Genomic DNA, 25,096 nt, shown 5'->3' with positions numbered 1-25,096 from the left:
TAAGCACACAGAATTCCTGTGTGTGTGTGTATATATAACCTGATTCGGGTAAGCAAAAGGTCAGGCATAGAAACAGTGCTAGCTCCAGGTCACACCATCCACTTGTTCACTCTCTCTCCTTAGGTACCATCCACATACTTGCCCAAAAGCAAATAGCAAGTCAAGTTCTCAATTTCCTCATTGGTTTAATGAGAATAGATGACTGTCAAAGCAAGTAAATGGAATATCAGGAGCAGGAACTCCAGATGTTGTCAAAGAACCTTGTATTTTGATGTGGACTTTAACAGTTCTCTGGCTAGGTTGTCCTTTCATGCCCACCCTGCCTCACGTTAATAAGGACAGATACATACATGTAAGAGAACTTACTTGTCTGACACATATGTATGCCCAGTGAAGCCATACTCAGAAAAGTATCACTGGGTATACACTTATGTGTTTTAAATGAGTATTTCTCTTCTTTTCCTAGGCACATATACTTTATTACTCCAGTCTCGTTTTTTAAAAAATAAAGACCACACAAGCATAGTTACGATTCAAAATCATAAAACCCATTTATGAGTGAGGTCAGAGGAAATTCACACCTGTGGGCAGGGCAAGTATCAGTGCAACATAGGATGTCAGTAACTCGGTCATGGGGCATGGTGGATCTATTCTGTATCAGCCAACAGGGCAACCTCATTAAGTATGGCAGATCACGTTTTGTTGGTGGTGATCAGAATGGGAAGAAAGACAACAGTGGAAAATTGCACTTGGCAGCAAACGTTGGAATAAAATAAGCTCCGAACCACTGTGCAATGTAAGTATAACTTGCCAGTGTTACACTGCTGATGCTGAGAGGTGGAGTGATCTCTGGATACTGTTATTATCACCAAGGCAGGCCACTTTGATCATGCACATGCATGTATGGGGACATGTAATGTAAAGTCTGGTTATGGTGAACTTTACATTGGAAACAGCTGATTAGAAACATAGGAATCACATGCAGGATTGGAAGGAAAGAGCAATACTGTACCAATTGGCAAGGGGCATCCAGCCCATCCAGACCAGGCTGGCCTGGCTCCCCTTTTTCCCCCTTAATTCCACGGAATCCCTGTTTGTAAAAATTAACTTGCAACGTTACTAAGAAATGTCTTTTACATCAACTTTGCTGGAACAAGCAAACAGAAAAAAGAGGAGCAAGCTGACCGGAAGAGTACCACAGAAGAACGTGGGTGCCTTCCTTCCTAGATATAAGCTTTGTAGCAGAACACATGATCTATACAGCAAACATGAGCTCCCACATGAGCCACTGCACCACAAATTATGGAAGACTCTTCCATTAATAATTATTTGAAAAATGTCAAATGATATTTTACATGGAAGTAGGCCAAATCATGATTATTTTTAAAATGCAGAACAGTAAGACTTTCAGTGAATACCAACTTTGTTCAAACTGTAGCTTGCTCCTCTCTGCAGTGTGACATCTTGCTATATTATCTACTGTAAGAGGAGACATTTCCAATAGATGAGTGAGACATACCAATGGACAAGGTGCATCTAATCCAGGGGCACCCTGTTCTCCTTTCTCCCCTTTAGGCCCCTTTTTGCCTTTCTTTCCCTTTTCCCCCTGTGGACACAATGGTTTGGATAAAACACGTTTTATTCTTTTTCAGGGAATAAAAGAGAGCTGTTTTAAAAGTTTTTGTTTATTAGCCAATGGAGGGCTGAAAGGACACTTACCACTGTGTTTTAGTTTGCAGGATGCATTAGGTGGAAAAATAAGTTATATGATGATCAGAAGCATTAACTGCATCAGCTTGGTTATAATGAACTTTTGTATTGATGCAATTTTGATGGGCACTTTGAATTCTAAAACAGGACTTGGAATTATGAATTAGGTTGATTATTTCACCCTAAGGGGACATCAAAAATTTGCTGATCACTTAAAAACAAGGGAGTTCTGATACTTTTCCTAACAGTTGTGTTGGGTCTGCTTCCTGGCCTTGATTTTCTACAGGAAGAGCAACAGAACAAATAGGAATTGCACTGAGACTGTGGGTGCATGGGCTTCCTCTTTTTCCAATGGAAATACTTTGTGCATGTCAAGCTGTTCACCCTTACAGGAATCCTGCATGCGTCCAATGTGGACACAATCCCAGCTGACATGGTTGAGAATAGTCTCCATATATCTGGAGGGCATCAGTTTTAGAGCTAGATCAGCTTTTCCAAATCTGGGGTTTCTTTCTCAGAAGTCAGGTAGCCAGATGGTATTGCAAAAATGCTACATCTCAGTGTTCTGACAGGAATGCACTGTTTGGATCTCGGAGTTGGGTTCACAATAAGAAAAAAAGTTGGACTGAATGGGACAGATTTTAATGGATTCATTTTGTTGCAAGTTGGCTTGTCCCACTTGAATTTTCTGAATTCTACTAAGATCTTAGCCAAATGTATTTCTAAAAAAGTCATTAAAGGGTATGGATTATAGAGCAGCTTTCCCCAAAGTGCCATAATAGAAGATAAAATCCTGTTCAACACAACTGAAAGGCATTAGGCTGGAGAAGCTGATCAAGAAAATTAAGTGATAAAGTTTGGATTCCTTGTCCAACCCTGCAAAAGGATTCTGAAGACCCATGTGTCTCAGTCTAAATATCCTGATTCTTTTCCACATTAGAGTTCTACATTCTAATGCACATTTAGAATAAATTATTTATTGGCATCCTTCCTGGATTAAAGTATCCATGTGCTTGAATTAGAAACTTTTTTGTCTGAAAATAGAAATTCTTTCAAAGGAAATATACAATATGGTAATTTGACACTTTAGAGCTTTTTCTAAACAGATTTCACTAAACAAATGCAATACCTGGGGACAAGAATGGCTACCTGAGAAAAACCACTTTATCAGCAGTCAATGGAAGACACTTTGAAAGCTAATTTAAAATTGTTTTCACACCTGATCAGTTACAATGGTAAATGAGTTTCAGGCTCACAGTTCTTAACAAAGCCAAAAGTGACTCTATTTAAAAACACACACACAAATTAAGAATATTAGTGCAATGGAGATACAAAAGAAATAAAATTAGTAGAACTGAGGAATGATTGTCAAGGTCTAGGTTGTAGGAAGGATTTAATTTGTAAGGAAAAGGGTAAAAAAGACCAGATGAAGTTTAAGGAAACAAGGTAAAAGGAGAAGGGAGGAATGCACCTCTGGAAAGGCAGAGAAGATTAGGATGGCATAGAAGGAATAGACATTCACTCATTTTCTCATCAAAAATATGCATCCGTTTACAGCAGAAAATAAATATTTAGAACAGTTGCTTTTTAATGTTGTAATATTTAACATTTCAATGCCTAAAACAGTGCATTCTTAAAGTCACTGGCAAACTCTTAATGACTCCCCCCTCCAAAACTAGGATTTCACCTTAAATTAATATATCCAATTATTGTGCTAACATATATTTAAAAAGTGAAATTGCACAAAATCCACAATGTACTATGGCATAAGACAAACATCTAATGAGAGTCAAACACATTTTCATGGAGAGATATACTGTATTACATCCTACAAACAATATTTATTCACCTGTTTCAACAGTGTGCCAAAATGTGATGTACTTTGGAAGTGGGGAGGGGAGGAGGGCAGCAGTAACTGAACAATTGCAGATGCAACCCAGAAACTGTGAGTCAAAGGAATTAACCATGAAACCCTTTAGGTTAGTGATGGACGTGAAACACTTTACCTTTAATACTGATAATCTGAGTGCTACATTAAAAAGTACATTTCTCCAAATATTGCTAACTCTGAGCCCGAGCTATCTCACAAGGTTGCTGCACAGGGAAAAATGGAGAAAGGAGTGCTCTGTATGCCACTTTGAGCTTCTGGAGGGAAGGCCTGAGTGAATAAATAAAGATGTTACGGTAAATATAGGCACAAAATAGTTTTCAGAAAAATGAAGGAAGCTTGACTGAGGATTGTGACCAAACTATGGATCAGAACAGCCAACAAAGGTGGATCAGAGTAACTGGAGAGAAGAATAAATGGAAAATAAATTGGGTCTTTTAATATTGTGCTTAAGCAAAAACACAGCTTCCCACACCTTTCAAAATCTGAGAAGGAAGAATTACGCTGGACGTTTTTATTGATAGAAGATTTAGAATTAGACCTAATGGTTATGAGTTTTAAATAGTATACTATATAAACATATTAATCCATTTTAAGGGCAAAATTTAAATATTAATTCCCTACTTGCATCTAGAAAATCTAGGGGTAATTATTTAGTTTCAAAAGCAATGTAATCTTGCAGTTTGGCATGATTCACTCCAAAGGATGAATTCTGGTCTGACTGAACCAGTCTGGCCTCCTTATACAATTAACTCAGCTAGAAAATAAATGCTTATCGGGAAAAGCAAACACTAGACAATGATAATGTATGCTATGGTTCAATACTATTGTTTCAGGATTGGTATCCTGGTTCTCTAAACTGTAACAGCTTTTCTTCAAACATGCAAGCATATAGTTTAGCTTTAAAAACTATATTTTGTTGTTCTGTGAGCTGCATTATTTTTCTCAAACAAGCTGATTTCAGAGATGTTCAAATTATTTCTGAACCAGTGACTCTGAGGTTATGATCACATAATATGCTTACTGACAATTAACTTAAAATTCTCAATTACCTTGATATTTGCACAATACACAGAATCAATAAGTAATCACACAGGTAGGGTGCACACAGCAGACTGGGGCTTAGTGTTTAATCTGTGATTCAGTACAGTAAAGTGTGAATAATTTATTGTCTGTCTGTCTGTCTATCTATCACTAAAACTCTTGTGTCTGTAACCTTCAACTGGGTGAAGGTGAACCATAGGGCAACAATTTATGAATCAAGGTACCTCAAATGGGCTAGCTTACCGAATGCATCCTAAATCCAGGACCCATTACTTCCTTGGGATTGAAATTTGGGAAATTTGTGATCGCTTCAGCAATGCTGGGCTTCTGTGCTGCTGCAATCAGCCCAGGTCATGTGATCATCATGGGCATATCCCTGACCTCTTTCCTGTCTCCCTCTGTCCCCTGCACCCAATCGACTGATAGCAAGGCCTGATGGGTGAACAGCAATTGGCTGCTTTGGAAATGAGGCAGAAATTTGAAATCTCTTTGTGGCGTTGGGTGTTGAGGGAAGGATGAGAGAGCAACTTGGATGCCTGCTAGTGAGGTAGGGCTGGCTGGGAGGTGCTGGGGGGCAATGTCGATGGGTGAGCCCTCTTCCTCCCTCAAGGAAGGAAGGGGACACACCGGAATGGGGACACACCGGACACACCGGAATGAGGAGGGGACACACCGGAATGAGGAGAGGGTGCAGTTTTCCTCTTGGTCTGTGGTTCTCTTTGTTCTACCTCCCACCAGCAAAGTGGCAGGCAGTTCTGCAGGTCAGTTGAAGAGGAGGAGGCGGCTTCACTGGGGCTCTCTGAGGGTTGTGAGGGGAAGGCAAATGGTGCAAGCCTATATTATATGTAGAAGGGAGAGAGGGAGGGAGGAAGGAAGGAAGGGAGGAAGAAAGGAAGGAAAAGGGGGAAAGAAGGAAGATTTCTGATGCTTCCTTCCAGCTTCCCACAAGCAAAGTCAGTAGGAAGCTGGCAACAAGTCACTCCCACTCCCATTGCTTTTTTGCCCTTGGTCATTCTGTTTTTCTGTTTAGGTAAGGAAGCATCTCTGAAACGATGACCCAATGGGTCACAGGTTGTCTCCTTAGTTATTATAAGAAGTTTCTTTCTTTCATTCACCTCAACCCAGCTCTAAATCTAGTACATTTGATTGAGTTTTAGGGTCTGCAATTACATTTGTGATCTCTCATGGTACACACATTTGTTTGTATGGCAGAGTAGACTGGAAGAAGCTGACAAGATAACTTGGGCAGAAAACGGAAGTTAATAATAGTATTAAAAATTAGTGCAGTTAAATTTCTCTCTCTCTCTCTCTCTCTCTCTCTCGCCAGCCAGCCAGCCAGCCAGCCAGCCAGCCAGCCAGCCAGGGGGATATGAGGGAGCTAATCTTGACCTGGGTTTTTGTTCCTATAAATTTTGACCTGGGTTTCTTTGAGGACATTTACCTGGTTACTCTTTGTTTCTACAAATGCTACACTTTGGAAGTGCTACTGCTTTATCCTAATCCATTTGGCAAGCAGAATTTTAAGAAGAGGGCCAATCTAATGTTGGTCCAAAGACAGTTTCTAGAAATTGTCAGAGACAGAGACTAATGCTCAAGTTCAGTTTTTTTTCCACTCATAGTTTTATTCCCCGCTCTATGCCATACTTCATTGTTGCAGAAGGTGGTGCTGTGACACTTTTAAATTTCACCCAATTCTTTCAACAAGTAGAAACTGTTCCAGGGAATTGATTTCCCCAACATGGTCAATAGGGCAAAGATGAAAACTTTGGGAAATGAACTAAAGGAGGGAATAAGTCTAAACAAAGTACAACATCAGTCGGAAGCTCATCAGGCTGTTCCAAAGCAGATTTCTCAACTTAGGTTTATATTTTCTGCCCAACTCCAATAAAATATTATGATATTGTTTATCCTACAAAATGACTTCTGTTTGATCTTTCAGCTATTTTATGCATTACACAACTGAAAAGGAAGAGTTATAGTGCTTGCAGCTATACTCCTATACTCCAGTCATACCTTCCCCATCTTCCATGTCTGTGCACTGGCATAGATGACTGCAGGTTTTATGTAAATGCAGTAAACATATAGGCTATATGTACATGGATTTCCATTTTGGCTGGTGGAAATGTAGGCTTTCCCCAGCAAAAAGCCACACCTAAGACACGATGATCAGAAATCGGGCTAGGAGAATCTGCTAGTTCAAGGGCATCGACTGCAGTGTAATCTCGTGCCATAATAAGCATATTCTTTCATCTTTATAATGTGGGAAAGAACTACTACAAGCTTATGTCTTTGTTTATTAGCAGCCTGATACAGCCAGCCTACAGACAATTGTGACTTCTCCTCTTTTGAACGGTTTGATGTGAATTCCTGTCATATGTTGTTTTTGCTATTTCGGAATCGAAAGTCATTTGAATTTCCCCAGAAAGCTTGGGGAGAATAAGTTGGAAATCCTTCAACTACTGGCATGTTTAGATACCACCAACTGAACTAAATAAGGGAAAGTTTTACATATGTAAGAATTTGGGATATGTATCAGTGCATAGTTTCCCTCACAGTGAAAATAAGCCAAAAAAACTGCATAGAGAAGTCCGTGTACGCACTGGAGATGTGCATGTATTTCAGAGCTCCCATATTGTATATTCTAGTAGAAGTTGAATGATTGTACACCGGGGCAATCCAATGACAAGCAGATTGAAGCTATCTCAATAGGACTCAATAGGACTAAGTGCTTTAATTAAGCGCCTAGCTATCACTTGCAATAGGAATCTGATGCAATTAACTTTCTCTGAATTAGTCCAAAGTGCTCCTAGCTTAGTTTTCATCTTCTCTGCGATAAAGCCAGGTGCTTACAAGGTATAAATACAGCACACATTAATTGAAGTGTGTAGCCCTATATCGATTTACGAAAGCTGTCACTCTGGCCCAGGGTCTCCTGTTGCTACTCCAATGTCTCTTGTCAGTAACTACAGTATAAACAAACACAGACTGCAAGGAGTCTTGGAGGAGAAAACCTTTCTCCCATTATGGAAAGTGCTGACCTTTTTGGATCTGGGTGGAAGTTTGGTTTCACATTCTGACAAATGACTTTGTCTAGTAAAGCAGTGATACGCCTCTTGGCACACAGAAGGAAGACAGTCAAGCTTAAAGGGACAAATTGCAAGACTGGGAGAGAGCAGCTGACTAAGCTAAGTAATCAAACAACAGTTAATAGCATTGAGGTCACCTTTTCTCCCTTTTCTCCTACATCACCCTTTTCTCCACGTGGACCAGGGAAACCCTATAAAAAATGAACAAAAAGACCTCTATTGGCTTCTGTATATTGATATGTGGGTTTGTTTTTACGGTAGAGCTTATATTATATGCACCCAGCCACCCTCACTCCCAAGAATACTGCATCAAGTAATTTGGAACTGAAAAAGAATTGATAGAAAATCACCCTCATTTTCCTACATGCAAATTAGTGCTGGCAATGTTCAAGGACAAATGCTTCATAGAGGTTCAGTGGCACTGAACAAATGGGCAACATTCTAATTAACTTCTCTCAGTTCAAAAGAAGTTGCATAAACTGGAACATCTAACCGCAGCTTCTAATTTAATTCTGATAAGATACAAACTCAATTGCAGTCAGCATGTGCAATCAAAGATGCTGCAGAACCTAAAAACCCTAGTTCCTGGTGGGAATAATTTCCCATGAGATTTTAACTGTTTTAGAATGCAGCGGCTGGCTTTCTTTTTTTTTGTGGTTTGTGATAACATGATTAAAATATCCCAAATCTTGTAAGAGCTGTTGCTGCAAATGGGAGTTGCCTTGTGGTGCAGTTTTAAAGTGGCTGCATTTTGAGCACCACTGACTGCATTTGTAAGGCTTGATGCACTTAGTATAATGCTTATAACAATATAGAATTGTATGAACATTTGCCATTTCATAGTCATTTATCTGCGCTCTAGTTAGCATCAATTGCTGCAAAACCATTAAGGGCACTATTTATGGTGGGATTATTCCTTTTTCTCTATTATTATTTTAAGACAAACAACAGTACAATGTTGAGTATAATCTCTGCATGATTTTCATGCATAGGAAATGGGAAAAACTTCAACATGCTCCAAGCATGCGGCTATTACTTGAAACAAATGTTTACCTACCACACAGACAAATGGGTGATCAATTATTACTTACATCAAGGCCAGGTTCACCATCTTTGCCCTATTAAAGAACCATATTAGTTTTGTTAAGCTTTCAGGCTCTTATAAAGCTTGAATTGGATTAAACATTTGCCTGAATTATTCAGATATGCAGCAATTGCACTGTGTACAAAATACAATTTTGAATCCAAAACTGGCTGAAGAACAAGACCTCTGAATGAAAGAGAGCCACAATACATTTATCCTTTTTACACTGGGAACCCTTTAAACTTGAGGAAATATTTAGGTATCACTCAAACAAATTATGATTAATGTTAATTATGGTTTTGTTGAAACAAAATAGCATGAAACAATGAGTTCTGATATATTTCAGCAAACCACAACTTAACCATTTGTTAGTTCAGACAACATGTTAAGCAAAACATAAAAACAAAATCCTCCAAACTCTTCTTCCCAGTTCTGATGGAACACAGGAAAAGAAGAGAGTGGGAATCCATGGCGCTGACCACATTCAATGGCCAATATATGCCAAGCAATTAAAATGTTTGGGAATGCAGTATATACATGTTGATTATTACGTTAGAACTACTACTCAGGGTAGCTGTGTAAGGATGGGGTTGGATGAGGCAAAATGTCATGGAATAGAATCTGACAGTCTGTCTTACTGATCCTTAGGATGCTGGTAACTTCTTTAGAATTGGAAGACATCTGCTGACAATCATACCATATAAAAAGAATATTGGGAAAACTCTGAACGTGTCCACTATTGGTCAAGCCATTTCAGTATCAATAGGAACCACTGGAAGAAAGCTTAGAACGTTCTAAAAGAATACTCCTCAAGGACCTCTAGTACAAATCAAGGACCTCTAGTTTTATAGAAATTAGGAAATTAATTCCTAACCTTTTCTGATTAACAAATGGCTCACAAAAGCTTATGCCTCTTAATAACTTTTATTAGTCAGAAAAGGTAATGTCAGATTCTGGTTTTTTTGGGTCACCAGACTAACACAGTTTGGTCCTCCTGCAATGTCTAGTTTTCCAGAGAATATGAACTGAGGGAACTGATTATTTATAGAATCACTCTTCTCCAGTCAGCTGTTCCCATCCTGTAGGATCTGTTAGGGTAGACATTTTCTGAGTCTCCTGACCAAAAGAATAGTATCTGGGGATATACCAGAGGTCTCTATCACCACCTCTGCCCTTTGGAATAAAGTTCTCTCTCCGGTCTGGTCTGTCTCAACCTTACTATGCTTCAGAAAAGAATGAAAAACCTGATTTTTTTCAGCAGAGGTGGGCCAAGGTAATTTGTGATTCCATTTGAATATTTGTTGGAATTTTCTTTGTAAGTATTTTCCCAATTTGCTGTTATTACTGCATTTGTTTTATTATGGTTTTAAACCACTGTATGCCACCTTGAGCCATTTTTATTAAACAACCTTACAAACTAATTATTATTATTACTATTATTATTATTATCACCATCATCAACAACCCTGGAAAAACAAACCATGACTTAGTATGATATATAAACTTAGTTACTATGTAACTAAGCATAGATTTACAGGATCACAAAAGACTTGTAATTTCAGTGAATCTTGGATATTGGTTGGGTTTCAGATCTTAGATCCAGGATGATTTCCAATGGCTGGTTGGGATGTGGGAAGGAATATTTATCTGTGTGACACAGAGAGAGAGAGAGCTCAAAAGTTCGGAAATAGTTTCTTGTGACTGTTTTTGAACTACTGAAATATTCATCTGAACTGCTAAAAAAAGTATTATGCAGTCGCAAAGCAAGCTAGCAGGAGAACAGATGTTTCTATTGTCATTGTAATGGAGTGTGACTTGAAACTCTAGATAGATGTTTCTGGAGCACTGCCAGAAGTTTTAATCTTAATCTGAGTATTGGCTTATGTGGCTAAAATGCCTGGCAGCAGCTCTTCTGGCTTTCGGACGACCAGCTGCATGCTTTACCAAGGAACTACAGTGGTACCTCGGGTTACGAATTTAATCCATTCCATGACTCTGGTCGCAACCCCATTTGTTCGCAACCCAAAGCAAATGTTCCCATAAGGTTCAATGTAATTACCGTTAATCCATTCCAGCGTCCACGGACCACACGTCAAGGGTGGAAAAACGGCCGCAGACCGTGCGGCAGAGCGGAAAAATGGGCGCGGATCACGTGGGACGGGCGGAAAAACGGCCGCGGACCACGCGGCAGGGTGGAAAAACAGCTGCGGACCGCGCGGCAGGGCGGAAAAATGGCCGCGGACGTGTCACGGGCGGAAAAATGGCCGCGGACCACGTGTCACGGGCAGAAAATGGCCGCGGACCACGTGTCACGGCGGAAAATGGCCGCGGATCCGGTTCATACCCCGAGGCGGAGTTCGCAAACCGAGGTAAATTTTTGTGGCCGGAGTTCGTAAGCAGAGGCGTTCGTAACCCGAGGTACCACTGTACGGCCATTCCCAGATTAGTAAATTCCTCCATTACACATAGTGATTCTCACTGATTAATGTAGAAACCACTGCTGCCATGTCCTTTGAAATTAATGCAACTCTTATTCGACAGGCAAGTCAACGGATATGTGCTTATTCCATGATCTTCCATTTGCAAAACTTTTTCTGATATTAAATAAGGCAATTTGGTGGAGGAAGGGGCAACAGTGATATATTCTGATGGAAAGTCTGATCAGATTTTTAAAATTAATTATCTAAAATACATGCTAAATGAACTCATGCGATTGTTTTCTCTGTAGCTGTCACATCTGAAAATGGCGTGATTTTTGGCTTTTGTGTCCTTGTGTGTATTAGTGTGTTTGTCTCCCTTCCATGTGTGCATGGACACACATACATACACATAGTTTCATCTGCAGTTTGAAGAAATGAGATCATGCATGATTCCAAGAAGAATCTGGTTAAATGTGCACTTTGACAGAATTAAGTACGTTGCAATTTTTAAAAATCCCCACAAAAATAACCATTTTCAAACATTCTAATGCTTTCGAATAGTGCTTAAATGAAACTACATCAGTTTCAGCATATATGTATAAATTTCTGATTTTTTAGTATCTGACCTATAGAAAAATATTTCTATGTCAAAATATTTATCCAAAGAAAGAATGCATTTTTCAAAAATTATACTGGATATTGAGATGTCTCCTCATTTTACATATACCTGCATGTATGCACATTAGGAAAATTTAATAATTGCTTCCAATAGATTGTAATATTCAATGCAGCTACTTATATCAGTCTCTCATGCAGCAAAAAACATTGTCAAAGACATTTCATAAAACAAGAGAATGACATAGTTATGTAAAATTAAAAAACAAAACAATAAAAACAACCCTTATCAAATTTCCTTCAAATGCAAATTAAAACATAACAGCAAAAAGGTGTTTTGTATAATTAAGACCTGATTGCTCTTTCCTCCTGGAGAGATGCCTAGGGTTTTAAGACAAAGTAATCTGTGATATTTTATTGACACAAATTCATACCATTATGTTTTGATGCTTAAGGACAGGTAATATCTTCACAAAGCTATGAAAATGGCAGGAGCAGTACAAAAGAGATGATGTTCAATTCTGGCTTTTCTTATTTTGTAAGTTTACATCAAATCTACTCTATTATTTTTACAGAGCGCACCTCAGAAGATGAATCTGTTTGAACATGAGATAAGAAGATGGTCTCATGAGCCATGATTTGCTATTTAAACTAATTGCATTTCTCTGTGGTGAAGAATTATAAAACATCACAGGATTTAATAAAGGATTTCACAAAAATTACACTTTCTAAAAATGTCATATAACTTACAGGCAAACCATATGGTCCTCTGGGCCCAGGATCTCCTGCAATTCCCTTTTCACCCTAAAATATAATAATATCAATGCTGCTCATACATGGTAAAGAGATTTTACTATGCAGTCTGTTTCACTTATTTCCACTCTCTGCCAAAGCTCAGGGATCTACATGCCATGTTTGCTTTTACAAGAAGCCTTAGGTAGGTCAAGGGGACTTCCGGTAAAGAAATGGCAAACTGAAGATGGCTCCATTAAAAGCAAAGCTGACAACCATGGTGGAATGAAGAGCCAGCGAGTAGACCAGCTCTTTGTAATTCCTCTGAATAAGGAGAGGACTTGGGATCACCCACAAATGCTCCAGACAGTTGCTCCTCGTGATGAGACTGCAAGATAGCAGTCTCTGATTGGTTTAGAGCTCTGGGAGATTAGGGAATAACTATCTTGCTCAACCCCCAGTCTGTGCCTTTAAGGACACTGGGTTCACATACTTTCTTTTCTAATCATTTCCAGAAATTGCTTGTTAACTGCTTTTCAGCTATTAGAAACCTTTGGATAGACATGTTTTACAGCATCAGGTGAGTTTCCTTCAATCCTTAGTGAAAGAAATTTTAAATACAAGCTTAATGACTTAATTTTTTTTTAATGGAATAAACAGCAAAAGGGTGATTAAAACTTTGCTTTTAGAAGTTACAAATGGACTAAGGGTCCAGATAAATTTAAAATAATATTTTAGAATTAATGATCAGAATCCTTTCCATAAGAAAATACGTTTGTTTTGAATTCTTTAAAAAAAAACATAGGATGGGATTTTGAAGGTTGGACACTAGAGGGAACTAGAATAAACTAAAGATTACAATTAAAGGAGAAGAACACTTAAATTTGAGTTACTAATACAGAATAGAGCAAAATATTTTAACATTGGACATATTGAAGGATATTTTTGAACAATGGACCCAGAAATTAATGTTAAGAGTTTCTGCTTCTATAGATAGACTATGTTTAAAAGATGTTATGGAAGAGGAACAAGTTTTACTGGATAAGACTGAGACTGATCTTGGATTTAAAAATGACAAGCCACAAGAATGATATGGAAAAAGATGGACATACACTGGACATACAAAAGAAACCAGCTGATATCTTCATAATTAAAAGTGATTTACAAATAGCAAACCAAAAGAGTGACCTGGATAATCTTCCTATATTGGGTTTACAAAAGAGGCTTTTGTGAGAAGGGACAAAGAAAAAATGAAAAGAAATGAAGTTTTAGGACATTATTTGAAGGGACTGAAGTTCAAGATTGTTAAAAATAAAAGGAAGTAATATAAAGCTGGTTTATTTGATTAAGGTTAAAATATATCTATTGTTATGTCTGGTAACCGTTAAAGGACTTCTGCTGATATCAGGACTGAAATGACGAGGCTTTAAGGATTTGTTTATAGATAAGATATGGGATATGGGAAGAAAAGATCAATTGTTGTATTTTAAGAGAAGGTGATAAATTACTAAAATTGTTTATACTTGTGATGAAGGGGGAAGTCATTTCTTTATATATTTATTTTCTTTTACTATATTCTTATTTTTTCTATTTATTTTATATTTTCTTTTCCTTTTCTGCACCTTCTTTTTTTCTTTTTTTTCTTTTAGTTTACATTCGCTTTTTATCATTGTAGTTGTAATTTTTAATAAAATTACTATTACAAAGAAGGTTTGGGTAGATTAAAATGAGAGATAGTGATAGGTCCATGCTCACCTCCTGTCATTCATCTCTAAAGGCAAATATACATTTTGTATCATTAGGTCTCCCCATATCATAAAACCCTTAAGTATTAACATTATTCATAATAACATATTTTATTAGTATACTACTCTCTCTCCTGAGGGAGCCCTGAGTACCAAAAGAACAATACAAGTATCTCTGATAAAACAAAATAAAAACACAGCATTTAATTGTGCAGCAAATAAAACAAATATCTATTAACACCTTTGAAGACATTCTGGTGCTTGAGCATGTGCTACAAATAGAATAGATCAGCAGGATAAAAGGATAAAGCCACAACAGATTAATTTGTGTAAGAATCAGAAGATTAGATAGCATATAGAGTTTTGTAATCATTGTTATCATCATGGTCATGATAATCATATCTTTGTATGTCTTTGTGTGTGAAAACCCAGTGCTTTTAGCTGGTTTGTTGCTCAAAGTATTGTGTGACCCTAGAACATGGGAAAATTCAGTAATCAAGTTAGGCATCTTGTGTGAATGCAGCCATTGTGTATTTCAGCCTTGAAAGGAATTTGAACAGATACTTTTTTTCAGGGAATATACTTTTTTTCAGGGAATATATATATTGCTTAAAATACAATTCTATTAAGGTATATTTGAACATCTCAGACATGCACTCACTCTGTCTCCCTTTGGACCTGCAGGGCCATGTGCACCAGTGGGACCATCCATACCCTAAAAGAGTAATAAAACATGATCTGAAAAAAGGTTGAAAATTCCTAAATTAAGCTTTATATTTCATGACAGTCCTAATTAGAGTTGAGTTTCATGTCAACAATTGAGAACACGGATTAGAATGATGACTCATTTGTCAAGGTTCCAAATCTCTTGTTGCTTGATCAGAGTCAAAATTCCCACTTGTACTCTTTAAAGCTCTGTGGTGCTTTTTTCTACCTTCTGAATCTTTACTTGATTGTTTAGATTTATATAAGATTTAAAATGTAGAGGCATTTTTTTCTAGGAGGAGTTAAAGGGTTAAACAAAGGGAGTTAACACAAGAAAAACCCATGCAGAATTCACATAAAGACTCACAAGGATAGATGGCATGCCTGAAAGAAGACATTTTACATTTTCAACTAAGCTATCCTGTTACTCTCTTGGAAAACTGAATAATTTGTTTCAAATAGCAGTAGCGCTTCAACATGGAACTGTAGTATCTTCCAACTTTATGAGTAACTCTGCTTGCCCTGAGCATCGCAAATTTTAGACTTCTTTTGCTGAAACTATAGGGAGAACACCAACTAATGTGAGGGGGAAAAGGCCATATCAAACACCCAAATCAAATAACAATTTTCCAACATGGGTTTTGTGTTTCTTTAAACCAAGTTATAGTTGTCAGATTAATGTCAGCTGACAAAGAGAAGGGTGGACATATTTAAATTGTGACTCCCATGATTATATTGTAGCTTGATCTTATGTCATATCATTTGTCATGGACATGAGCACATGGGCTCTCTATCTATAACCTTATATATAGTATAAGGTTATAAAGTTAGTTGCAGCCAACATTCCCCTCTGGGAAAATGATGATATAATATTGCTAAGTTATCATTACCAAGGTTGGTAGCCCATCATATTCCACATTTCTAGCCCAACATTATCAAGAATTCGTCCACTGAACATCAACGTATACATAGCCTAGTCAGTACTGTAGCAACAGAAGCAGGATAGCACTACATGGAAAACCAGCTGATGTATCTGCTGGGAAACATGTAATTTGGGAGGATGTAATAGGAACATGAAGGACTCACCCGGGGTCCTGGCTTTCCATCTAAGCCAGATGCTCCCTGTATGGTTAAGTGGAAGCACAGATGACAGGGAGAATACGAATGACAAGAATGTGAGATTAGTAACTGTGGTGATAAACAAGTACAACTTCTTTTTTATACACAGATTACACAGTGTAACAGGAATAAGTACCACACTACTGCATTAGGTTAGTTATAATTTATACACAACGTGAAGAGTTTGTGATTTCACTTTTGCTACAGGCTATATAAAGGTAGTCCTACTACCTAGGAAATTGTTTGATGAGATCAGAATTAGTCCCTAGATGCATTAGTGCTACAAAGTTTACTTGCTATAGAGTTTGTTGATCTTTAATATACACATTCTTTATTTAAAAGTTAATAAGAGAAACTCAAGCAAAACAAGGGTATAACTATATTTTCATAACCAGAACTAAAACACTAAGAAAGCAATAGTGCATCAGAAATTAAATATATGTTCCATGATAACAGACTTAAGTCCATAAAATATTTTAAAATATTAAGTAATATTCTGCTTTCTCACTGGACGACAATCTGTAATAAATTCCTAATGCAGTGCTTTGTATTACTGATAGTTTGTACTAATCGGTGTATGGAAGACCATTAAAATCAGAGCTCTTTTACCAATCACTTCAATAACCATGAAATTTGGCCACCGTGTATGAAATAGCTGTCAAATTTGCAACTCTCAGTTGGTATTGCTGAGAGTTATATGATCCCTGGTGGATATTACATGAACAAGATAAATCTGCTACTGTCGCACACATACCAAAGGGAATTAAAGATGGCAGATGGCTTCATTTGGTAGAATTTATGTATATGGCGGCCCTTAAGTATTTTCACACCTTGATCAAGCAAAGTTAGGCATTTTATTTCCACTGATTTTAACAGAACAGAGTTAAGCACTTGCTGAATTTCTACAATGGATTTGAAAGGACTTGAATGTCCCTTCTGAATAGATTTTTCTTGGTCATTTTACTTTTGTCTGTTTTTCATTTCAGAAAGTACATTTTGCACTGATATGAAGAATTACATTGTTTGTATTTAGGAAATCTTAGCATTTCCAGAAACCAAAATAGGGATTTTAATGATCTTCACTGACTACAAAGGAAATGGTACTACACCAAGGAGAACAATTCCAAAAATAGCTAAATCATAGAAGATATTCTGCCTACAAGCAAATGAAAAAGACTTCATTACATAAACTTTTTACCTAGCATATTAACCTTAAACGCTTCATATCTATATTATACACAGCCACTCACTTTAAACAAAAAGCTACAGTTAGCATCTGGGTAGTCTTTCTGTGCACGACGGTTAATATTTAAACGAAACATCACACAACATTTAAATAATGGCATAATTAATATGGGGAGATTACAATTTTTAATTGATGTTGCCAACTGACAAATAAATAACAACATAAAAACAACTAACAATGTGCTACGGGATGATAAAGGATCAGACTAGATTAAAAAAAAAGAGACATACTCTACTCCAACATATATTATATTGGCTATTGAGTAAACCAGAGTTTTGGGCTGAAAGTAGAATGAGAAGTTTGTAATTTGCACTGAAATGGAAGTATTTTACTTACGGGGAGACCAAGGGGCCCTCTGTCACCCTTGTGACCTGGTTCACCCTTCAATCCTTTAAGACCATTTAACCCTGGTTCACCCTAAATGTAAAAGTATAAATGCTATTTTGTGGAGATGCTGACAGGGTTACTCAAGCTGGGACAGAAGAGAGCCAGTCAAGGATATGAGTATAAATCCAGTTTTTCAACACAAGTGGTTATGTTTATTAAAATAGATAATCTCCTCATTGCTAGAACATGAAAAATTATGTACAGCAATAGTCATGATTCACATTAGCATAAAAGTAGATAGCATAAAACTATAATCATAATCTTGCACGTTTGAATCTTCCGTCTTGAAATGTTTCTGAATAATTTGGATCCTTATGATTTTAGTGTCATCTTGCTTATAGCAAATGTATTCCAAGCCCATTCATAATCTTGCAGGCTTTCAACAAAGCTAACCAAACCGTAAAAATTTGACCGTGATTTGACCAATCAGAATTGCAAACTTTTTTTTTTTTTACATGTCCTTAACTGGTTTTTCTTCTCATAGCAAACTGAAATATGCATTATTTCATGGAAAGATATTCCAAACCTTTAAGCATGGCTATGTTCGGTTAAACAGAGGAAGATTGTGATAATTGGGTTGTCCTTTTTAATGAACCATAATATAACAATTACCCCAAAAGGAATTAACCATTTACTGCCAATCAAAGTTGTTAAGATTTTGGTGCTTCTGAAATTCCCTGATAAGTTATATTTAAAAAAATGGGAGATGATCTCTCAGATAGCTTTGCTCAAGTATGGTATTCTTCACATATATTATGACTTGCAACTTTCAAAATTCCTAGCATTTGCCTTGCTGGCTGAGAATTTTGAGGGTTGTAGTTTCAAAACATTTGGAGAGCAGCAGGTTGAGGAACGCTCACTTGCTCTGCATAAGACAGTTTCCTTGTAAGGGTCTTCATGCTACCATATGGCCATATTGTCCACACTAGTGTTCAAACAACCTTATTTAAGTTTTTGTAATGGCCTAAGAAGTTAGGGTCCTCATGGCAAACGTACTTATTATAGTTCTCAAGCAAAGAAATCGTGGCCCTGTATTTTTTGAATGTATTATAATACTTGTACAGATAAATATATAAACAAATTTAGAGAATTACATAAGAAAATTCCTTTACTCTGAAAAAGCTAGAGATTTCTAACTGATAAGTACTAACATGCTTATAAAATTTTAAAAAATCAGGGTAATTACCAGTGAATTTCCCCCAATTCTTACAGAGAATTGAAATGTAAAAATAATTCACTAACCCTGCTAAACAGAATTGAATGGCAGTTCTAAAGAGAAACCATGCGTACATTTATTTTTGTCTAATTTATAGCCTTTGACCATGGATTTTTATGGTTTCCAGATTCTGAAAAAGTGGCACACAATTTATTTGGATTTTTTTAGTAGGCATAAATAAGACTGTGCTACTAAATCTGTAAAAACAAGAACTGTGGAAGATTATATTTGGAGATTCCCAGAAAGACCTGATTCCATTAAGGAGAAAGAAAAGGTCTACAACCAAAGTGGAAGAGCCATGGCTCTAAAGTATAATATATCTGTATCTCCAATGCTTATTTGATTCTTTTCAAAATAAAATAATATAAAGCTATAGTCATGATAAAGATGCATTCTCATAAAAGGGTACGAAACATCAAATACATTCAAATAGCATTAAAGTGCATTAGGGCACAACATATTATTTCACAGCATAGTCCTTCAATTATCTTTTTGAAGTCGGTAAATATTTAGTGATGTGTGTGCATGTACATTTAAATTCCCACGTATCTTAAATAATACTTTGAACTGTAACTGTGGATTTTTGATTATTAGGAACATAGATTTTCAAAGATATGGGCAAAATAATTCAAAAGAACATATTATAAGGCTAAGAGAAGAAATGAGTTTGATTAGAAGACTGAAAGACAACAGTGCGGAAGAAAGTATTTCTTTTACTTCTTAAACACTCATCCTCTGTTTTTCTAAGCTTTTGTGTAAGGTGGTTCCAAATGACATAGTTTGAAACTTTCACCAGACAACCAGATTTTTTTTTTTTTTACTGGCTCTCCATAATTAACATCATAGAAAGCTAATTTAGCTTACATTGATGTGGAACAGACACAGGAAATTGCCATAAATCCTTATGTATGTTTTAACATTTTATTTTAAGCAGCTGCTTAAAGGTTTAAGAATATTTTAAAAAATTCACAGAAAAATGAGACAAGGACAAATTTTAACTACATGCCTCAACATGATTAATGAGAATGACAGCATAACGAATTGGGAGACTGATGTTAGTTGTGGACTGGATTCCTTACCTTTGGCCCTGGTAGTCCATGAGGTCCCTAAAAATAAATAAATAAAAAACAATTACAGGAAGCATTTCTATATTAGAAGGGTCTCTCTGTGCATATGCGTATGGATGTGTCTGCGTATGTGATTTATGGAGGGGTGGCTGGGCAAAAATGTATTAAATAATAACTCTTAATTATTTAACAAAAGCCAAGCCTAGTCTAATGAATTAAAACTTTCTATCAATTTTCAGCTCCAAAATCTTTTCTAAACATTTTGAATATATGTGAAAAAAGTAGATCAGAAGTCGAATCAATAGGATCTATCTACAAAATATTTGCTACTTATATTTATATAGCCAAAAGCACCGTTGCAAAATTATGGCTTTCACAAGTACATCTATATTATAATTCATTAGAAAAATATTTGATACCACTTGAACTTTTTGCTTCCCCCCCCCCATCTTTTCTGCTCCATGTAGCCCCTGAAAACATTAGGCATTTCTTATGTGGACTTCTAGGCTTTCAAGGACATGAAACACTGATAAATTGCTTTAATTCATTAAACCACACAATAGATAAATGTCTGAAAATACTTACCATAGGTCCTGGCGGACCGTGTGGACCTGGAGGACCTGGAGGTCCTATGATCTGTGTAAAATACATGCATAAATATATTTAGAAAATGAGTTCATCATGCTAACAGACACAGGTTCACTGATCTGCTGGGACCATGCAATTAGCTTCCATCTGAAAGCGGTAATCCCTTGGATGTGCTATTGGTGCCCTGACAGAGCTTGTTGTGGTTGTTTCATTTATTTCATTAGATTGGTCTGCCCCTGGTGACTAATGGACCTGGATGGGTTCCAGAGGGAGCTGGGGGTTGTTCCTGCTGGTTTGCTGCATGGTCTACCCAAAGCCTGGTCACTGCTTGGAATGAGGGGGCAGCTGAGACCTTGGATGGGATCACACCCATGCAAACTCTCCCCTCTGAGGGATCCCGGCACTCCCCATGGTTTATGGAAGAGTTGAGGGATATGAAGTGAGATAAGAGACATCTTGAACATTGCAGATGCTTGACAAGGGACAAACTTGACTGAACACGAGTCAGAGCCTCCTTTCTCTGGGGCTGATTCCAGCTGGTGGTAGTTGGGAAGGAGAGATCCTGCCCTTGACCCCTACTATGTGGAATGCTGCAAGGTTCGGTATTCTCCCCTCTCCTATTTAACATCTATATGAGGCCACTGGGTGAGCTCATCCGTCGCCATGGGGTAAAGTATCATAAGTACACTTGCACAGATTACAAGTTTTAAAGGACTTGAAACATGTATATATTTTGAATAAACAGCAGGGTGATTAAAACTTTGATTTTAGAAAATTACAAATGACTAAGGGTCCAGATAAATTTGAAATAAGATTTTGGAATTTATTATAAAGAATCCTTCCTGTGGGAAAATACTTTTGTTTTGAATTATTTTAAAAAAACCATAAGACATTAAAAATTGGACACTAGAGGGAACTAGAAATAACTAAAGGTTACAATTAAGGGACAAGGACACTGAGACTTGACTTACAAATACAGAATGAAGCAAAATACTTTAACATTGGTACCCTTGAAGGATATTTTTAAACAGGGGACCCAGAAGTTAATTTTAAGAGCATCTGCCTCTATAAATAGACTGTGTTTAAAAGATGTTATGGAAGGGAAACAAGTTTTACCTGACAAGATTGAGACTGATTTGAAAGTGGATTTAAAAACGACAGGCTATGAGAATGACATGGAAAACGATGTTACACTAGACATACAAAAGAAACTGGCTGATATCTTAATAATTAAAAGGGATGTACAAATAACAAACCAAGAGAGTGACTGGATAATTTTTCTATATTGGATTTACAAAAGATGCTTGTTAAAACTTCAAAGAATTTTGTGAGAAGGGACAAAGAAATCAAATTGTAGGAAATTATTTGAAGGGACTGAAGATCAAGATTATTAGAAGTAAAATGAATATAAACTTGGTTTATTTGATACAGGTTAATATATATATGTCATTATCTCTGGTAACCCTTAATGGACTTTTGCTGATATCAGGACTGAAATGACAAGGCTTTAAGGATTTGTTTATAGATAAGAGATGGGATATGGGAAGAAGAGATGTATTTTAAGAGAAGGTGCTAAGTTACTAAAATTGTTTATACTTGTGATGAAGGGGGAAGTCTTTCTTTATATATTTCTTTTCTTTTTCTTTACTATATTCTTATTTTTATTTCTTTTCTATTTTTCTTTCTATTTTTTCTGTTTTTTCTTTTATTCTTTATCTTTTAGTTTGTATTATTTTTATTGTAATTTTTAATAAAATTACTATTAAAAATAAAGTCAGTCTTTACTGTGGTCTCAGACCAGTACAAACTGTGTATCTATCTTTTTGTGGGGAGTCTAATCCTTCCAGGATTGTAAAATCCATCTCATTCACAAAATCACACCTCCCAATGAACACTCCCACCCATTTTGGATCAATTTAAATTTACTATTCTTTTTCTAGTTCTTCTTCTTCTTCCTGAATTGATGCATTAAAGAGATCATGCCATTACCTGGTAAGACGGAGTGGCTGTGGGTTAATGGCTCCCCTGTATCCGGGACGTTGTCATCGTTGGTGCTGGATGGGGTAGCACTGCCCCAGACAGACCCAGTGCGTAATTTGGGGGTCCTCCTGGACTCACAGCTCCTGCTCAAAGAGCAGGTGGCAGCCATGGCCAGGAGGGCTTTTGCACAGCTTCCGGTTGTGCACCAGTTACGCCCTTTCCTGGATCGGGATGCCCTTCGAACGGTCACTCATGCCTTGTTATCTCCCAGATAGACTACTACAATGCGCTCTACATGGGGCTTGAAGAGTATCCGGAAGCTTCAGCTGGTCCAGAATGCAGCTGCATGAGCAATTTTTGGGGCCCGAAGGACCCATATAACACCTTTGCTCCGTGAGCTGCACTGGGTACTAGTTTGCTTCTGGGTCCAATTCGAGGTGTTGGTTATCAACTTTAAAGCCCTACATGGCATGGGGTCAGGCTACCTGAGGGACCGCCTTGCCCCCACAATTTCAACCTGTCCCACCCGATCTTACAGAAAGGGTATGCTCCGGACCCCCTCGGTTAAAGAACTCCGATTAACGGGGTCCAGAAAGCGGGCCTTCTCTGCTGTAGCCCCCGCCCTTTGGAACATCTTGCCCCCAGAGGTGAGACAGGCCCCCTCACTCCAGGCCTTTCGGAGGGATTTGAAGACTTGGCTCTGTCATCTGGCCTGGGGCAGGGAGTGAGGATGCCAGAAATGGGGTTGGCTAGCCCCCTAGAGGCCTGATGTGGCCTCTATTGGCCTCTTGGATCTTTTAATCTTTTTTCTATCTCTGTAAGTGTGGCTCTCTTTTTATAACTTTTAATTATGTATTTATGATTTTAATTTGATGTAAACCGCCCAGAGTCCCCCATAGTGGGGAGATGGGCAGGGACAAGTTCAATAAATAAATAAATAAATAAATAAATAAATAAATAAATACCTGAGAATAATGACATAGAGAAATAGATTGGCACTACCAGCCTATTGATAACACTCAACATCAAAACTTTTGATGACCTCCTCCAGCAGTTTCATGTACATGTAAAAAGCACTGGTAACAGAACTGAGCCCTGAGGTGGTTCATGCTGCAGTTCTTATTTTGAGCAGTACAGGTAGTCCTTGCTTAAGGACAATTGGGACCAGCAATTCCATTGCTAATCAACATGGTCGCTAAGCAAAAAAATCACATGACCTCAGCAGATTTACAATGTCACTTCTTCTGCAGTACTTAAGTGAATCACTCATGGCTGTTAAATAAGACATAATGTGACCATAGCTTGAGATTTTACTGCCATCTTCACTGACTCTGCTTGTCGGAAGCTGGCTGTGAAGTGTGTAAATGGCAGTTGTGTGACTGTGGAATGCTGCAAAGGTTGTAAATGCCTGCTGGCTGTGAATCACCTGAATCTTGATCATGTGATGTTGATGGTCATAAGTGTAAGGACTGGTCATAAAGTTACATTTTCAGAACTGTTGTAGCTGCGAATGGCCACTTAACAGGGTAGTCATTAAGTGAGGACTACCTGTGGTTGGAGAACCAAAAGAATATATTTACAAGAACACTGAAAGGGTATGGCAAGACTTACAGAGGGACCTTGAGGACCCGGCAATCCAACATCTCCTTTTTCTCCCTTCATGCCATTGGATCCCTACAAAATTGTATGGAATTATTGTACAATACTTTCATCTCATCAGCTGATGAATTTTGCTGTGATGAAACATGACTTGTTATGTTATTACTTACATGTATAATTAAAAGACATAATTTCACTTTATACTTTTATCCAGCCTCACACCCCAAGCATATCAATTCAACCCTAAGCCATTTGAGCCAATATTAGGCTGGCTGAAGCTGTGCTGCATCCCAGCTTCAGCTATTTCAAGACTTCAGGTGCAACTCAAGTTATGCAATTAGAAACTTTCTTAGGTGTTCCTACTGGATTCGATATGTTGAAAATTAGTAGATCTTCAATCTGTCCAGCTTTGAGTATGTCTGTGCATTTGGCATATCATTAATTGTCAGATTTATGATTTGGCTGACCCTTATGTTTTGATGTTCAAAACAATGCTGGTGCCCATTAAACATGTAGGACTCTTGCCAACCAAGGCACCAGGTTGGCAAATGCCACTCTATAGTGACCAATAATGGTCCTCCAGGGTCTTAGACTGGGTTCCTTCAAGCCCTTGGAGATAGCAGAAACTGAACATGGAATTATTTGTATGTAGTACTTGTATTCTATCCTACTGTGTTTTTGCAAGCTACCTTGTTGGAAAGTTGAAACATACCTGTTCTGTTAAAGAAGTACAGTTACAAAGTAATTTAGTAAAAATATTTTCAGATTTATTCAAATATTGGTTTTGTTTCAGTCATAATACAACACTGAACTTTAAATTTATGAAATACAGTGGTACCTTGGGATACGAACTTAATCCGTTCCG

At 37.4% G+C, this 25,096-nt stretch overlaps 1 protein-coding gene across 1 annotated transcript in view; it reads right to left on the bottom strand.

Moving 5' to 3' along the window:
• Window positions 1-25,096, bottom strand: part of COL25A1 (collagen type XXV alpha 1 chain) — a 285,548-nt gene that overhangs the window by 9,631 nt on the left and 250,821 nt on the right. Inside the window, exons 28-35 of the mRNA XM_088132984.1 lie at window positions 24,244-24,306; window positions 20,650-20,700; window positions 20,077-20,103; window positions 14,986-15,039; window positions 12,598-12,651; window positions 8,820-8,846; window positions 7,866-7,919; window positions 1,520-1,606 (exon numbers count right to left, since the gene is read on the bottom strand). Of these exons, the coding sequence (XP_087989110.1) occupies window positions 1,520-1,606; window positions 7,866-7,919; window positions 8,820-8,846; window positions 12,598-12,651; window positions 14,986-15,039; window positions 20,077-20,103; window positions 20,650-20,700; window positions 24,244-24,306 (417 nt within the window). The remainder of the gene's footprint in view (window positions 1-1,519; window positions 1,607-7,865; window positions 7,920-8,819; window positions 8,847-12,597; window positions 12,652-14,985; window positions 15,040-20,076; window positions 20,104-20,649; window positions 20,701-24,243; window positions 24,307-25,096) is intronic.

This window comes from Python bivittatus, unplaced genomic scaffold (assembly GCF_059951505.1).
Source record: "Python bivittatus isolate LINGU-HERP-01145 unplaced genomic scaffold, Pbiv_v1 ctg000070_np1212, whole genome shotgun sequence".
NCBI lineage: Eukaryota > Metazoa > Chordata > Lepidosauria > Squamata > Pythonidae > Python > Python bivittatus.
Note: the sequence above shows the minus strand (reverse complement) of the source record. Positions and strands in the feature narration are given on the sequence as shown.